Source organism: Cajanus cajan, chromosome 1 (assembly GCF_000230855.2).
Source record: "Cajanus cajan strain Asha chromosome 1, NIPB_CcT2T_4, whole genome shotgun sequence".
Classification (NCBI taxonomy): domain Eukaryota; kingdom Viridiplantae; phylum Streptophyta; class Magnoliopsida; order Fabales; family Fabaceae; genus Cajanus; species Cajanus cajan.
In genome coordinates this window covers 83,219,659-83,238,893 of record NC_138517.1, presented here as the reverse complement: position 1 = coordinate 83,238,893, position 19,235 = coordinate 83,219,659, and the positions used below count along the sequence as shown (strand labels likewise).

Sequence of the window (19,235 nt, the reverse complement as noted above, 5' to 3'; positions counted from 1 at the left end):
AGTGGATCGAGGCATGTCCACTCGCCAAAATCACCACTGAGAACGTGCGGAAGTTCACCTGGAAGAATATCATCTGCAGGTTCAGAATCCCTCACGCCCTCGTTACCGACAATGGTCGACAGTTCATCGCACAGGAATTCGAAGACTTCCTCCGCGATCTCGGAATTAAACACCTTTCGACCTCGATGGAACACCCCCAGACCAATGACCAGGCCGAAGCCGCCAACGAGGCCATCCTCCGAGAACTCAACAAGCGACTAAGAAACGCCAAAGGGAAGTGGCCCGATGGGCTCCCCAGCATCCTATGGGTGTATCATTGCACCCCCCCGGTCAAGCACACAAGGGATGCCTTACAGGATGACCTACGGAGCTGACGTAATGATCCAAGTAGAAGTAGGCGAAAAATCCCACAGACGCCAAGTCTTCAACAGCGAGCAGAATGCCCAAGAACTGGCGGCTGACCTCGACCTAGTGGACGAGATTAGAATCGAAGCCCAAATCAACGAAGAAGCCTCCAAGCTCCGAGCTTCCAGAAGATACAACACCCGAGTAAAACCTCGGTCATTCCGAGTCGGTGACTTGGTATGGCGATTACTAGGCGAAGCAAGAAAGGACACAACAGATGGGAAACTCGCACCTACTTGGGGCGGTGCACTCTTTTCCCTCCGCAGTCTTTTGTCCCACAAAAAAAAAACAAAAAGATGGGTTTGGACTGAGAGGGTTTTTAACGAGGCACACTTACATAATCAACAAAATGACTCATTCCACTCAACTTACATCTTTTTCGCATCATTTTACGTCTAACCTCAAATGAAGGTCGAGTCCGAACCTCAGTTCATTATGGTCAAGTTTGAACCTTCACGAAAATCTAAGGTCGAGTACGAACCTCGGTTTATTCAGGTCAAGTCTGAACCTCCACAAAAGTACAAGGTCAAATCCGAACCTTCGGATAGCTCACTTCACTTCAATTCGAGACCGAATCCGAACCTCAGGCCAAATTTGAACCTCTAGAAAGATTCCTTTACGAAAAACCGAGGTCGAGGTTTAACCCCAGCGTGACCAGCTCGGATCTATAAAAACACAAAACAGGCACCGAACGTATACCTCAAAACGCGCACAAAGCAAAAACCAAGCGCAAACACATAAAAGCAAAAAAAAAGGATATATATATATATACCAGCAAAGTTCCCAGAGTTCAACACTTGAATCCAAAATAGAAAATTAAACTAGGCTATCACAAAATTGGCCTATACAGAGGCATTTTCGCCGGAGCTATCCTCAACGTCGTCCTCCTTGAACAGCTTCCCAAAGCGGACAACCTTCTCCACATGCATGGAGGAAAAGTCAAACCCGGGAGCAAGGAGCCGTGCCTGACGGACAGCCTTGTGGAAGCCCCTCTTGTGCTCCACCACAACGGAGCGTTCGACCTCCGCAAGCCTCCCTTCCACGGCCACCTTCCCCGCCGCCAGCTCTGCAAGCTCCGCCCTCAAGGTGGCAATCTCGTCCTCCCGGCCACCAAGAATGACCTCGCTATGAAGGCTCTCCTCAGCCGCCTCCGCCAACTCTCCTTTAAGAGAGGTCACAACATCCTCCAGAGCCTGCACTTGGCCACGAGAAGACGTCACCTCATCCTCCAAAGAGCGGGCGCAACCCCGAGAGAAGGCGACGAGCTCCTACAGCACCCCCACCTGGGAAGCATAAGCCTCGTTGGATCGCAAGGCGATCTCAAGAGACTTCTGGACCCGTGCAAGGTCGCCCCGCGCAGATCGAAGCTCGGCCTCCTGCCGCTTCGCCTCACCAAGGGCAGCACTAAGAGCTTTGTCCTCCTCCCTCAGGATCTTATTCGCATCCTTCCAGGGTTGAAGCCGGCCCCTCAGCTTGGCCAGGTCCTCTTGCTGCTTGGCCAGGTCCTCCTGCTGCTTAGCCCACCTAGGCTTCCAGTGACCCAGGATGCCCATAGCCCTCTGCAGAAGGACCTGGGCAGCGTCGAAACTATCCTCGGGGCCGACCTCGTCTATCAACCCCTGGTCCTTGGAGCTCAACGAGCCCTGAGGAAAGAACTTCTCGGCGGTCACCCCCGCACTCCACAGCGAGTCCATGTCGGCCAAGGCGCTCACGTGGTCCAGCCGTACCTTTGAAAGGCCCTTCCCGAAGCGATGGGTTAGGTATCGGCTCCGGGAAGCCCCCTATGACGAGCCAGACGGCAGCGCCGAAGCTCCAGCGGTGGACGGGGGAACCTCACGACTCGGACCCCCTTCACGAGCCTCAACAGAGGCGGAAGCCAGCGTCCCCTGCTCGGCATCTGGAAGGTCCGCAATAGGAACCTCCGACCTCGCCTGAGAAAACCAGCCCTATGTCAAAAAATAATTAAGGTGACATGCATAAAACCACGAAAGTCGGGGAACACTACTTACCTCAGCAGCAGGAATAACCTGCTCGGCTACCGGAACCGCCACCTCGGCAGCCTGAACCACCTCTTCAAAAGCCACCTGAGGGGCCCCCTTGGGCGGTGGACTCTCGGTAAGGTCCACTGCACCAGCATCAGCAGCCTTGGAAGTCTCCTCCTCGGCGTCCGGAGGGACAGAGGTCCCCCCGACCTCCTTCGCTCCCCTCTTCCTCTTCCGGCTGACCTTCAGAGAGGGAACATCCTCCTCTTGAGGCTCGGGGACCTCGAGCTCGGTGACGTTGTAGCGATGCTTCAGCTCACGCCACAGGTTTTTCCCCATGATGCCTGCATTCACAAGATAAAACACATCAGCAAGTGAAATTTACACAAATCCCAAACCACCAAAAAACCAAATACTCACTCTCCAAACCCCTCTCCCTGAACGCCGAGTTCGCAAGAGACAGAACGAGCTTGCAATCCAGCAGACGAGGAAGCGCGGCGAGATTCTCAATGGCAGCCGCCTCCGAAGCAGTCAGCTTCAATTGGCCCACCCCGTGAAACCTAGAAGGTCAAGGGCACCAATAGAAGGGAAATCTTGGCAGCCCCCCGAAATAAAACGCCCCATCTTCCGAGGGGTCGACGTTCACAAGAGAAACCCGGAAAAACTCTTGTTTGAAATTTTTGTACGACTGGGAGTAGAGAGTAAACAAACCCCCATCCCTACTCCCACTCAAAGACGATATACCATAAGGCGGAACGCCTAACTTCAATTGATAAAAATGAAGGAAAACGGGAAGAGACACCTCTATCCCCAAAACTGTACACAAGACTTGAAAAGCCCTCAAAAAACCCCAACTATTGGGGTGCAACTGGCAAGGAGCCGAGTTGACATAGTTCAGGAAATCACACTCGAATTGAGTGAAGGGAAGACAGACACCCAAATCCCTAAAAAAACAATGGTACATATAGAAATGAGGAGGGTCGGAAGACCTCCCCATGTACACGCCCTCACCGGCCTGATAGGGCTCAAGCCGGATCATTCGGGAGATAGAAGGGTCGCAAACCCTACACGACCTTGAGATCCCATTCACCTCAAGAAAGGTCCGAAAGACGCTTTGGACCCCCGCCATCTCACGCTTCACCCAATCGTAGCTAGGGATACCCGGCTCCAAGTCCTTAGGTGGAGACACATCCTTCTTCTCGGCAGCGGCCTTCCCAGTAACCGCCGCCTTGCCACGCGCCTTGCCCCTGGCAGGCACAGAAGAACCGGCACCGTTCCCACCAGCCATCAAAGAAACGAGAAGGCTCAAAGAAGATTTGGGTACAAGAGAAAACAAAATAGTAGAAAGGAAGTACCTGGTACTCCTCGTCAGATAATAACCCTAACAATGATGGGGTTACCAGAAACGATGGCGGAAACGGAAGAAATCAAGAGTGGAAGATGAACAGGCAGGCGGAGGAGACAACGTGCGCAAGAAAACTGGAAGAGTGAAAAATGAGTAAAGTGAAAAGGGGAAGAGGCGCGAGGGAGAGAAAAAGGCCTTTCCAAAATTCAAAACGGTCATGCCACGTGTCAGCCAAGGGACATGCCTGACAACACAATTAATTGCAAGACCATCATTACATAACCGTCATTTCCCATAACGCGCCACTTGCACGTTTATGGGAAATGAACAGTCGCGACACTTGGCACCACAACGAGCAAACATACGCGAAAGATCACCTCCCCCCAGCGAGCCCAGTCTTAACTCCTCGACCTACGGTCTTCAGAGCTCGGGGGGCTAGCGTACTATCCGTACCGCGTAACCGAGCTCCGAGCTCGGCACCACAACGCAAGCCGACCTTGGACGCGCACCACATGGCATCAGCTCGGCATTTAAGCGAATCATAACCGATTCCCGAGGATCTCGTCCCAGACAAGGTCCGTTATCTAATCATATTATATCTTATCTCAGGCCCAAGGCCCAAAGCAACCCTAATTCACACTAAGGTACGTGCATTACTTATACAAGATTCATACTCCCACAAACACTAACTTTAGCATCGGAGTCTCTTTTGCATATACCACCCCCATCTTGGAGCATCAAGCGTACCAGCGAAGGAGGCTCACCAATCTTACTCGGAGGATCATCTCTACAGTAGATTTCTGGTAAGAACACCTTCTAAAGTAGTTGAGTTTTTGTGGGGAGTAGCTCATAGCGGTTGTCGCGGCCGCAATCGCGGCGCGTCGGAGCGGAGCGGCTCCGTGCTGCTTCAAAAAGTTTGTTGCGGAGCGCTTTGAAGGAGCGGTCGGATCGGCCGCGAAAGCGGCGGAGCGATCGCGGGTGGGCGACGGATCTTCTCTTCTTTTTCCGGCGGATCTCTGCCGATCTGTCTTCTTCTCCGACGAATCTCCGTCGATTTGTCTTCTCTGGCGAATCTCCGTCGATCCGTCTTCTCCGATGGTGGCTCTGTCTTCTCCGATGGTGGTTCTGTCTTCTCCAGGATCTAGAGACACGTCTTCTTCGACTCGTGTCTGAGGATTAGAAGGGTGGAAAAATAATTAGGGTGGGAAAAATTGGGCCAAATGGGCCACATTTTATTTATCTTTTGATTTGATTAACAATTTTTTACTTCACTATTTTTTTTAAGAAAAGAACTTTTCTTTATTATTAATTATTATTATAATTATATAATATTTTAAGTAATAAAAAATTTAATATAAGATCATTGTTTTCTTAATTTCTTTCTTTTTTTTGTTTAACTACTATAAATTTTTATTATTAAAAATATTTAATGAATAAATTAAGTTATGTTTCTATTTTTATATGTATATTATTAATTATTTGTATTATAAATTATTTAATATATATATATATATATATATATATATATATAAATTAAAAAAAATAGAATAATAGTATCTCATTATTTGTTATTCCGCTATCCCACTTTTTGAAAGTTAGCTATTCCATTCTGTTATTCAGGATTCACTACTATGGCTCATAATAGAATACAAACAAGAGATAACTTTTTAAGAGGAAAATCATCATAGATGAGGATGATGTTTTGTATCCATTCTGTCAGCTTAAGGTTGAAACAACAAATCATTTATTTTTTGGTCGTATATTCTCTTATAGGGTGTGGCAAATTTTGTACAAGTGATGGGGATTTTCGAATCCCTTACCTAATACATGTAGAGATCATATGTGGCAACATATGGGTATGGTTGCAAGAAGGAAAATGAAGATGATTGTTAGTAGTTTGGAGTGAATATGTATGGTCTTTATGGATACATAGGAATGGTATAATCTTCAAAAATAATTATCTATGTGTGGATCAAGTATTTGAAGACACAAAACTGATAGCCTGGAGTTGGATTAAGGCTAAATTTAGAGGTGTAAATTTTTCCTTTTATTAGTGGCATTCATAACCTCTTTGAGCCGTAAAGGAATACCTCTTTAATGGAGATAAATGTATCTATTTGTTGATCATTGTGTTTCAGCTAAATTCATGATTAGCATGGTCGTAAGTTGATAGATATAAAGTTCAGACTGAATATGAATAGTATAAAGGAGCTAGTTAAGATCGTAACACGACGACATTAGATCAGTGTGTTTTCTTTACTTGTTATTATGTTTAATTGTATGTGGAAAATGTGTTGCTGTTGATTAGATCTGGATTGAGTTAGTTATGTAGCTGGATTGCAGGATGTTGATGTAATGAGTCAAGACCACTTCTTGTGTAATCTTGACAGTTTTTAATAAAATTAATCGTCTTAAAAAAAATTTTAAAAAATGATTTGAAATCACGATCATTTTTGTATTGAAAATGTAATGCCTTTTTTTTTAAGCATAAAAGTCTACATTGGGTACAATCAGGTTATTCACAGTTTCACACCATTAACAAGCTGATCAATGATTTGAACGACTACGTCAATCCAAAATATTGCATTTCCGAAGGGCTTAGTTTAGGCGAAATAATTTATTAAACAATGGAATCAGCAAGTTTAAGAAAGAACACCTACAATTAATATAAAATGGGTCGACGATGAATCACATTTATTGCAGTTAATTCTGTGCGATCCTTCGAAAGTTTATAGACTAGTAGATAGTGGCAAGGATTGTTAAGACCAGATATTGCAATCTTCTGTTATTTATGATGATCAAAAGAAGTTATCAAGCAGAAAAACTATGACCAATAGACTATTTATTTATTTAGCTCATCTCGTACTATAATGCATTATAGTAGATATAAAATGCTTTACATCTCACATGGAAGGGGGTGAACCTGTACATATATCATGTATTGCAAGCAACACACAGCATTCCAATATGTACACACCGAAGATGATAACTTAAATTTAAATACCATACACCAACCAAAGTGAAGGCCATAGCGTATAGTAATTTAAAGACGAGAGAGCTAAGCAAATTCACGATCAGGAAACAGCAAAGGAGCCACAAGGGTCCATGTATACAAACCAGCAGTGACCCACTCGGTGCCAATTCGAACCCATACTGAAGTCCAACCAACATCTATGAGATCTGAGCTCTCAGATGTGCTGGTCCATCCAGAAAGAAGCATTGCTGAATACATGCTAGCCAGGGCAAATATTAGGTGGAAGAATGAATATGAATAACTAACGGGTTTTGCTTCCTTTTCCTCCTTCTTTGTCTTTCCTTCTTCTACATCTTCAAGAAGAGGTTTGCTCCCAGCTGAAATATGTAACATGTAAAATGAGAAATAACATTCAAAATGACAACAAATACAAATCATAAGACGAGATCATAAAGGATTGCAAACATCTTTATTACCCGATTTAGGTGAAGATGGTGGTGATAAGAATGTGGTTGAAGATCCGGCACGAAGAGCAGAATACAGCACTGATAGCACTGTAGTTAGCATGCCAAGAACGAGTGTACTTGTGCTGATAGCTCTGGACTTGTTGAGACCATTGCACTCGTAGTCATGAGGTTCACTAGAAAGGCCCGTGTAGCACACATAAGCACAGTAAAGGGAAATCACAGAGGCTGGCAACAAGCTACCGCTCACCTGTTATTGCACTCCAATTATCATTCAGTTTTCAATAATTAAAGTAAATGACTACATGAGGCTACATGGAAGAAACCAGGTACCACACTTCCCTTCAAAACCAAATACCACTCACCTGCTTGGGCAATTTCTTGCATCTGATATACTGATAACTCTTTGGATTACCCAAAAGTTGCTTACTTCTAATAATTTATACTAGCATTACAGAATGAAGTTAATTAATGCAGTTGAAGATAAAAGTCACATAAGGAGTATATCACAAGACACTTTAACAAAGATTTGTATGAAAGTCGACGAATTCTGGGAAGGAAAAACATATGATTTGAGGGGGTAAAGGAGCAGAAACTTTGACAAATTGAAGCTCAGAAACTATATGAAGACAAACAAAGATCAACTTGGGAACGTACTTGGGGTGTAGAATTAATAAATAGACCAGGGTCAAGGCCTCAACTACAACAGACAGTTAAATACAATGGCCCTGAGAATCTGGAAAACGAAAATTAACAATGTAACCAAATTCAAAACATGCTAATGATCTACTTAACTTTATAAACTATATCAAAGCTATTACAACTTATCAAGCTCACAATGACGCCCAGCATCATTACACGAGAGCTAAATTGCTAAGGTATTCTGTGCTGGTAATATTCCAGACCAAAACTGATGAAATCTGTGATTTTCCAATTTTACATAAGCAGTTCATTGGAATACCAAAAATCCATAAAAATTTCATTTGAAAGGAAATAAGGAGAAAAATAAAGCATGAATTTTACACCAGGTTGTGGATTAACTAGTTTGATATATATCAAAATTGTATGCAAGAGACATGTAAATATGACATGAGTCCAGAAAGAGAAAGATGTAGCGTTCATTTAAAGAATTTTCTTTCAGATGTTTGTTTCATGACATGTCCTCTTCCATTAAGCTACGTCTTCCAAGCTTTTACCACCGCAACATTGTTACATGTAGATTGTTTGTTACTTGTCATTTAATAACTCATTCAGAAAATTAATTAATCATTTTCTTTAAACAATAGATATCATATCCCACTGCCAAACTTAAGCATGAGAAAATGACTACTAGTAATGTCAGAAAGCCCTCTTCATTGTCAAGGAAGCCACAAAAAGGCTACATGATTTAGGACTTTTTAAGCATACAAAAACAATATCTTATTGGAAGTTGCAGAAACCTCAGATGTTCTCTCATCACCTAGAAATTCATATTGATGGCATTGGATATAATAAAAGTTCAATTGCTTAAAAGCATTTTTTATTCTTTACCTTAGGATGTAAGGCAATAACTCCAAACACAAAAGCAAGAATCATGCTCATGACAATGAAGAAGATATTGAGGCCACAATCATATCCAGAAGGATTGAACCAAATGAAAAGAAGTCCCAACACCGTAAATGCTGCAATGTAGCATCCAACTGATACAGCAAGTAAAGCAATATACCTAAACAAGCAAAATTATTAGGACAACAATGGAAAAATAGAAAATTATAGGAAAAAATATCAGCATACCATTTCTGTTCATCTTTCTCAACCCATGCATCATTCCAAGCATGAGTACAGTCAAGTAAAATTATCACTTGAATCAATAAAAACATGCCAGCCCCAAATTTTGATATGAATCCTGCAAACATTATAAATATGCACATGTCAATTTTAAAATTAGGGATTAAATTCAATTGGGGAAATAATCCTTCAAAGGAAAATCCATTCAGAAATCAGGCCTCCCATACATTCTATATAGGTAGGGTATGCAATTAGACAAAAAATATATACCACACTAAACAAGATGAAGACCTTTAACAAAATAGATTCCTTCTGATATATTAACAAATGACATAGTACATCCGTATTTGTAAAACCTGAAAAGAGGACATTAGTTTGTTGCTATTAAGATGTCTTACATTGGCTACAAATATGGTTTATAATCCTTGGGCAATCCTCCCCTCTTGTATTTAAGTTAGACTCTATCCATTTTTAATATAGTATCATAGCCTATCCAGTCTTGATGTTGAGCCACTTGAAAATGTCTAATCTTAGGCACACGAGTAAAGTGTTAAGATGTCTCACGTTAGTTAGAAATATGGCCAAAATAATCCTTAAAAGACTTGGGCAATCCTCCTTGCTTGAACAAGGTTTTAGAGTTCAGTTAGGTCAAATCAGTTTCTAAATTGCAAAGCAAATCTTATTTTCCTTAAAATGTACAAATTCTAAGGCAAGCTAACCATGAGTCTTTTTTTTAACATAATATTTGGTTGGAGGAGAATGGAGAGCAGCAAAACCTCTCCTCATCCTCTCCTCATCTAATGTTGTTATAGCTCCCCTCCAATATTAGGGGAGTAAGAGGAGAGGAATTTTAAAACATTTTTAGTATCATGTCCTTACATAGGTTTTTAAATTTAAAATTATAAGGATACAAAGGTAAATTGATTTTTAAAATTCCTCCCTTCTCCTTGTGAACCAAACATGAAAAATGTCAGCCCCCTCCCCTCCCTTCCCCTTTTTTAACCAAACAGACTAAGTCTAGAGCCTACCGTATATAAGAGTCAAAAGAACAAAGCTCTAACCAAAAAGGAAATGAATTCAATTTAGAAATAATATTAGTGTATAACAGTTTTGTACTTGCATCCGATGATATGTTGCCACATAATGTAAGGAATTTGATATATTATGTGGTTGTTAAGATAGGCAAACTTATTAAATGAGGTGTTAAGATTGATAAGTGTTTTGCATCAACAATACATCAAAATGAAACTCAACAAAAATTGTGATAGGTGTTGGGCAAGATGGGGTATAAACATCTGAAATTCAGTTTGAGTCATCAAATATAGCCAGAAACCCTCTTTGAAAACTACATTTCATGGAAAATACAATATGCACGAACTGAATAATTCAATAGTCAGACTCTATATTCAATCATCAATGCCACCAAGTATTGAGAACAAGATAGGAAAGCTAACAAACTTTACCATATACTACTATTACAACATCTGGGAGGAAGAATGCAAGGACCACAAGCAAAAGCCATATCACCGCTTTTACAGTCCAACCACCATGGTGCCACGAATCCCGCTTATCATTCTGGTCCTTCACACCAATCATAATAAGGGCCAAGATGCCAAAGAACAAGAAATTTCCCAAACTCACACGAAGAACTGCTTCTTCTTGATACCATTCCTTTGTGTGGGTATTGGATGCACCTATCCCTGTAATTAAGAATTAATATACTACCACTTTAAAAGACAAAAATATTCAAATACCTATACGAGCACCAAACAAAAGTAAAAGGATTTCAAGGGTGAAGACATTAATTCATCCCATGTACCATGTACTTTTTTTTACCTAGTAATAATAATAAATAAATAAATAAAACAGTGTCTTTCTAAAATATTATCAAAAACAAAACCGACACCTGATAATTTACCTACTAGGCTAGCCTAAAGGTTTTGACGTCATTATAATCGATAAAAAAATACACTTGATATTAATTTTCTATATGTTTCCATTGAACCAAAAATTCTTCCAATAACTTGAATCCGAAATCTAGACACGTAGAAAATGAGGCTGCCTAGAAGGCAAATTCAGAAAACTATAGGGCATAAATATGAAGCAAGAGTAATCCAATTAATCAGTCTTCACCCGTGATGCACAAATACCCTAATGGAAGATTATGATTAAAGTTGAAAGCTTTAATGAAGGAATGGAAAATACATGGGAGTTTCTCCAAGAGGGGTGCTCCAAATTCTCTAAGGATCCACGAAACTACGAGAGAGACACCGAAGAGACCACAGTAACCGATTCTAGCGGATTTCTGAGAGATGCAAGATGCAGCAGAGGTGCAGAGACCACAGGTCAAAGATGCGCAGCAAGATAAACAACACGACATGGTGATGATCGATGCAGATAACTCCTCTTCTTCTCTCCTTTCACACTTCTCTTCTATTTCAATTTTCAACAGAGACTGCTTCTGTTTGGAGCTCTTCACTCTCTGTCGTTTCACTATTTTCCTTCGTCGTTTAAGGAAACACTTGTCGCATTCTTATCATTCCAAAAGATTCCGCAACAGATTTTTCCTCGCAATCAATATTTTTTTGTTGTGCGTATTTTATTTTTTATACTTTCATCTATCTCTCTTTTGTGCACTGAAAATAAATTAATGAAACAAACTTTATGCCATGAAAAATTGAGCGCAAGGGAAATTTACAAAATTAAATTTTATAGTTTTTGTCCAGATTTTTCTCTCTAACTTTTCTTCTCTTTAAAACAGACGTTGGATTAAATATATTAAGAGGACTTTTTTAAAAATAATAAAGTAATATATTCACTGACAGTATAAAAAAAGTACACTATTTTCCATTATAAAGTATATTGAAGAAAAAAAGTTAATGAATAAGAGACTATTTTAATAATAGTAAAATATATATTGAAATTTTTAATTTTAAATCTTAAAATTACTTTTATAATAATTTATATATATTCATAAGAAAATTTAATTATGAATTAAATTTTAATTAAGCAACTAATTAATTTAAAAGTATTACTTCAATTTAATATAGAAATTGAAAAGTATGAGTGATTGAATACATAAAATATTAAACGTGTTAACAAAAATATTAGTAAATGTATAATCAATTATGCAAAAGATGGATTATGATTGTTATGGACAAAAAAATAAAAATATAACCTATTTTTCCAATTTTTTTAGCCAATTTCTCTTGCATTTATTTTTTACATGGACCCATTATTTTTTGTATTTCTTTACTTTATATCTTTTCCCAATCAAACAGTCTTAATCTAACAATCTATCTTATCTCTTCACCCCTGTTCTGCCTCTGTGTATATTCTTCATTGCTTCAGCTCTACCAAATAGAGCGTTAAAACATAGATAACAGCTACGCTAGTGTATGTGTGAAAATTTTAATTTATATAAAACATTTTTAGTAAAAAAATTATATACTTAATATATATCATGTGGTTCAACCAGTGATGGTTCAGCAATTTCATACCTAACTGACATAGTTGAGTCAAAGATTAACAAGATTCTGTTATCCAATTTTAGTAAGTTATGCAATATAATATTTTATTTTTTTTATGATTTAAGGATTTATGAAATTACAATTCGTTGACTTCATCCTCAATGTAAATTTTCATAAAAGAATATAAAATATAAAAATAAAATAAAATCGATTTCAATTTAAGATCTTAGTTAATTTAAACGAATAGGCTTACCAATCGATTGACTTTTGCATAGTTTTTTTTTTAAGAATAAAATATTAATTATTTTTAATTAATTTTGTTTTCTTATTCTCCTAATTTCTTCCATAGAGGAGTGAAGGATTATAAAAGCAATAGAAAAAGAAGAATTGAATCATATGGCTGGAAACATACAGGCTGCAAATGACCAACAATATAATTCCTGAAACATGAGTTTTCTTCTCTCCCTGTAGCAATATTCCCTTAGCAGTTAGCACCGTCAAGTGTTTACTCTTGTGGTGATAGTTGAGTCTCAGATCTCAACCACCCTTCAGCAGCATATCCACGTGATGACTAATCAGAACACACTCCCTCATCACTCCTCACTTAATTATAATTCTCCTGCCAAATCATAAATAAAAACTCCCGATCCTAGAATTGTCAAATTCACTGTACCCATGTTCCTAACAATAATCCATCAATGCGATAGGACCTCCAATAAAGGGGTGGTGCACTGCACTACACTTCCACATTGTAAGGCATGGGATTGATAGATATACAACCAAACAAATAGCTCATTGTTGCATTTTAACCTGCAGTAATCTTGAATTTTGTGTGTAAGTTATGTTAAATATTCGAATGGACTAGAACAAGATTGTTTCTCATAGAAGATATATTAAAAAAAATGATTTTAGGATTTACACTTTTGACTTAAACTCAAAAGATAAAATCCTTACCGTTATATAAAGGGTTTAAGGCTTATCCTCTAATACAAAACTTTTATACATCTGCTATGTCTACATGTGTTCCAAATTCAATAGGACAAAGTATCTGTCTCTATCACTCTGATGAACCGGTTTTCCTGACACACGGATTAAAACTCATTTAATTTGCATGCATGATATATGTTTATCTAAAAGGAATGATGACACACTGTTCGTGTGTGGTTTCAGTTAGTCACATCTTGAACTGCACTCATCATCTAACTCTGTGCTCATTATTGCGTTTCACAAAAATTGAAGGCACAGTGCAAGACTTGCCACCAGCCTGGAGCTATCTTTTCTTTCACTTCGAACCAAAACAGCACAAAATTCCAACCCTTGAAATAACATGATGTCCCCATGCATGATATTCACCCTTCAGCAACTAGCTTCCATGTGCATCACCCTCATTGGTGCAGCACTATTGCCAGTCCTGTTAGAACAAAAAAATATAAGTAATACAGGATTACGAAATATTCATGGTCACAAACAATCACTGTGTAATATGTATTTAAGTTTTTCGATCTCTAAAAAAAAATAATAACACTTAATTATATGTCATATAATGATTAGTTAAAAATTATGTGATTTCAAAATCACCTACAAATTTTTCCTGTCGGTCTAGTGCTCAAATTTCACCATATTGCTATTTGACTAGGCCCCATAATAGCTGGATATCAGTGGATTAAGTCCTTCATGGCCACACAGATTAGTTACATATTCAAAAGATCTTATCTGTGATACTTCTGGTTTGAGATAAGATACGGGAGCGTTTCCTCTTTCCAATCTTTTCCGAAACAGTGAGACATTATTTGACAAGCTTACAAGTCACATGCTTCACCTGTTTGACGAAGAACAATCTCAGCTCCCCTTTATGACTCTTGAGGCTGCATGGTGTGGATCTCACGTGAAGTTTTGGAATCATCCCCGAGGCTTGTGTAAAAAAACAAAGCCTCGCATGTGTCTCTCGTATGATATCCTTGAAGGAGGAAGTTAAAGAGACCCTTGATGTTTGAGGGGATAATGATGTGAGGTTAGTCACTGTTTAAGATAAGGGTGGTGTTTTTTACTTGCTAATCTTTTTCATAGAAACGACAATCATCAATGGCCGGCATGATTAAACTAAAAGGCTAAATGCATTGGAGCTGAATTTGGAAGCACGTGTATTAGTGTCCAATTCAAGCACAGGTGGAGACTAAATATTGGATAACGCAATGTGAATCCAAATAGCATATTCCCTACTGCCACATCGGATTTTAACCTTCAATAAATTGTGTGGCTTGCCAGTTAGTAGGAGCAACCGAGCAACATATGTTATGCAATTAGAAACTTATGATGAGCAAAATGGGTAGAAAATATGTCAAGTGGAGAAGAATTGTGCAGCAACAGAGGGGGAAGCTATATATTATGAGGATTTGTATCTCTATGCTTCTTAATTGGCATAAGTACTCTTAGCCAGAAACACTTTTTAAAGTATTTTCAATCACTTTTAGGTGCTGTGTGTATCTACCTCAGTGGATTACTCTATTTGACAGTTTACACTTTACATTAGCAATCAATGTTCCTTTGTATCTAACTTTATTAGACTGTACTTGAGATTTGAAAATGAACTCAGAAGTGTAAAAATTCTCTCTCAATCTCACTTATTCTCTCTCCGGCCCCCAACCCCTAGAGAAAGGCTGTGTTGAGTGTGTGTTTGTGTTGTCTCAAAAACATACAAATGAAAAATAATGTATTCAAAGGAACCTTTTTGGTGTAATTTCTTGCTTGTGTCTTGTCTCACTTCTTGAATATGTTTAAAAACACCCATTTCAGCAGAAATCGATGTTGCTTAGAAAGGATTGGTAATGATAATTAGAAGTTAATGTACTTCTTTGAGGTATGTATATGTATTACTGATATATAGTGATATGTGTATGTATATATACACTACGTAAATCAACAAAATAATGTTCAATTTTCAACTATTAAATGTTATATTGCTTCTGGTGAAATCCTTACCGAACTATGTGATCAAGTTTTTTATTATAAATAAAATATATTTTAATTGTGCAATAATTGAGACTATCTAAGAGAATACATACAAAGGAATGCTGAAATAAAGGTACCAATGCACTTGTTATGCAAATATACTACATATAGAGTCAGAAACAGAAAGGTTGTAGATAATAAATAAATAGGCTAATACGGACAGGGTCCTATTGGAACAAATCCTTTCCAAGGATGATTTTGGCAAGGGGACAGAGTGACAGAGACCACTTCGACATCTAAGATTCCATTTCACCCCTTTCAGTTTCAAGCCACACCTACCACGCAATTTCTCACTATCTCCACCACCTTCTTCTTATGTTATATATATATATATAGAGAGAGAGAGAGAGAGAAATTATATCAAGTTACAAGGAGCAAAAACTCTATGTTGTCTAGGCTTTTACTGCATGGCAAGACATTTCTTGTCATGGAGATTTCCAAAGCTCGAGTTATGGAAACGGTTTTCAAGGCATTTCCGGGAGCAGAAAACTAGATTTTATATCATATGGAGGTGTATAGTGATTCTCCTAAGGTTGCAGCATGAGCTATTATGAAGAAGGTGCCTGATGATCAAAGGAAAGATCATAAAAAGGGTATATGTTGAGCTTTTTTGATTATATGTGCAAAGGCATGGATTACTAATGCAGCTACATGGTCCACTCAATCAAGTGTCTCATGGATTGAAGATATCTATGTGTATCTAAAGTTGCATAGTTGTATTTTTCTTCTTTTTCTTCTCTACTAGCTAGTCCAGCTTGTTAATTAGTACACTGCTTATAGCTTAGAAAGCCGAAATGCAGTTGTAGAGACCAGTTGAAGTACCTGAGATGATTTCAGTGGTTGAAAAAATGTAAATTGTACGTTATTTCCTTGCTTTAAAAAATTTTAGGGGTGTTTTTGTTGAACTTTCTCGGCCAACCTTTTGTAATTGTGAATTGTCATATTTTTGGAAAGAAATATCTGCATGATATATCCTTTTTCTTCTCAATTCACTTCAAACATTTTGTACTCATCACAAAAGGTTTTAGTGAACCAATCCCCTTCTTTCTACCAATTGTGATTTTAGCCACTTATATATAAATTTAAGGGGAGTATTACAGATATTTTGATACTTTCTTTTAATTAAAGTTAAAATTTCACTTCATTAATTTATGTTAATCTTTTATGATATCCTCATATAAAGGGAAAAAATAAGAAAAAAAAATAGATAAAAAAGAAAAAGAAAAACAGGGTAGAAAACATTATCATTTGGATTAATAAAGATAAAAAAGATGGAAAAAATTCCCTACTTATTCTGATGAGTAAGAAAAAAAGGTTATATGAAAAGACTTTTTTACCCTTAAAATACCTATTATTATATCTAATGATAGAATAATACGGCTAATAATCGATTAACACAGCCAAAAAGGAATTGAAGTCGAATTGAGGGGTTGATTGATTAACATTAGCCATTAAATGGATCATAAAAGGGCATTGAATTGATAGGGAACATCATTTTGGTTTCCTTCCAAAGTGAGGCACGTTTTCTCCAGCTGCAGATATTAAACAAATCAAGCCATTACGTTGTCATTTCAAGCGTCTTGACGTAGTGAGCATGCAACTAGATTAATTGCACCAGCGCTTTTTTATGTGACAATTGTGTGAGTTTAATAATTGTGTGATTTTAATAGTTTCAATATCATATCTGTTGTGCTAAATTATATATAATTAATTTATTCGATTTACTATCCATTAACTTAGTATTTTATTAAATTAATATATTTTATTATTATACAATTGACTTAAATAATTTATATTATATATTTTAATTTAAAAATATATATATTAATTTTTACAATTCAAGTATTTTATAATTTGAAATTTTTTGGAAGTTTTTTTAAATATAGTAAAAAAAATTATTAAAATTTATAAGTATGAAATATATATGACATGGATATTTTTAAATATTTTTAATTAAAATTGTCACTAGGTTTGATGAGTAATTATGAGTTTAACTTTTGATTCACTAAATTATTATCTTAATAGATTTGATGACGGATTAGTTTTTAAAATATTGTCACAATCTTCATTAAACAAAATTGAAACTCCAATTTTCCATTTGTCCATTAGAAACGGGGTATTGTATTCTCTGTTACCTCTACAATGAGAAGCCACGGTCGAAGAGAGGAAAAACAAAAAGTGAACAAGCATCAGTTTAACATGGTTTCGTCTTTTAATTACATTTTTTTACATTTAAAGACTCAAATCTAACAGATTACTTAAAAAGACCAGTCTAATAACACTCGAGTTTTTTTTTTATTTTCTTTACTTGCCTCTTTATTATAAGTAGAAGTTACTTTCAGTTTTCAAAAATTATATATATATATATATATATATATATATATATATATATATATATATATATATATATATATATCCCAGATAAGAAGTTACTAATAGAACACTTAAGAAGCACTGTTAGCACTTGATTCGTAATCGTAAAACTGTAAGAGCCACAGATTACTGTTGCATATGAAAGAAAAAGTGGCTTCGGCCCTCATCCAATATTTTTTTTCAAAAACCAAAAATTTTGCATATACATTTTAATTTTTATCTAAAACTAGTGGGTTTCGTGCCTCTATTTATTTTCTGTTAAAAAAATAAGAATTTTGAGAATAATTGTGTATCAATAATGTAAAAGAAGATGAAAGTCTTACATTATGATGAAAAATAAGAGATGAGAAGAGAGGGGAAAAAACACAATTGAATGAGTAGTGAAAAGTTTTCATTTGCAATAAAAATGTAATTGGGATAATTACTTAAGGAGGTTAAAAGACTAAAACATAGAAATAAAAGTTTAGATAAAATAAATCATTTAATTTTTTATGGAAGTTTTGAAGGACAAAACGATTCCATTAAAAATGGAGATCAAAAGCAATTGAGAAAAAGATATTTCTTTTTATTTATTGTTATAAAATATATATTTTACAATATATTAATTTAACCATTTTACAATTATTAAATTTAATTCTTTACTTGTCTTTACTTGTCTTTAAATGTAAATTTTGTAAATCCAATTTTTAGATTGAAAGTTCATATCTCTTAGATCATATATACAAAATTTTATATTAATCCAATATAATTTGATACTCCATTTTTATAAAACAAAATTGACGTAATATATTCATTTCAAAATACACTAAAATATGAATACTTTGATTACCTTCAAGTTATTGTTTAATTTTAACAAAATTTGATACACACGTATAAAGTGATATAAACTTTCAATCTAACTGTTAGATTTGCAAAATTCATAATTAATATATATATATATATATATATATATAAGGAAGGTTATAATTACACTTGTATAACTTTAAATAACACTACATCTAATTTAAAAGATAACTTTTTCCGAGTGTAACTTGTATTGATAATTTATTAATAAATATATCCACTTGCATGAGGATATAAAAAGAAATTAATAATTAATATATCTTAAAATAAGTACTTATTTCTCATAATTAAGACCGCAAAAGTGTACTCGTTTATATTTTATATAAAAGACAGGAGGGAGTAGTTTCTAAGAGTAAAATAGGCTCAAAAAAAGAGTACACTAAAAAGGGAGTGTCCAGTAAAATGTGTAAACTCCCTGCCTCCTTTTAAAAAACGTGTACACTAAAAAGGGGTATTCCTTTATTATATGTGTGTGCGTGTTGGGGGAGGGGGGGATTAGCGCGAGGTGCAAAGAAATTATGTGTAACTAAGTAACGAACCAAATATCGGTCTCATAGTTAGCCCTATTGGTCGCATAGTCCAAACTCCAAGGAACTGAAGTTT

General features: G+C 36.8%; 1 protein-coding gene across 1 annotated transcript; it reads right to left on the bottom strand.

Moving 5' to 3' along the window:
* Positions 1–6,557: 6,557 nt before the first annotated feature.
* On the bottom strand, positions 6,558–11,437 carry LOC109819000 (Serinc-domain containing serine and sphingolipid biosynthesis protein). Its single transcript, XM_020384570.2, has 6 exons — positions 11,143–11,437; positions 10,401–10,637; positions 8,944–9,055; positions 8,701–8,875; positions 7,183–7,420; positions 6,558–7,083 (listed from the first exon to the last, which is right to left on the bottom strand). Exons 1-6 carry the CDS (start codon positions 11,315–11,317, stop codon positions 6,791–6,793), a joined length of 1,230 nt encoding a protein of 409 aa, XP_020240159.1. The 5' UTR covers positions 11,318–11,437; the 3' UTR covers positions 6,558–6,790.
* Between the last annotated feature and the right edge of the window lie 7,798 nt (positions 11,438–19,235).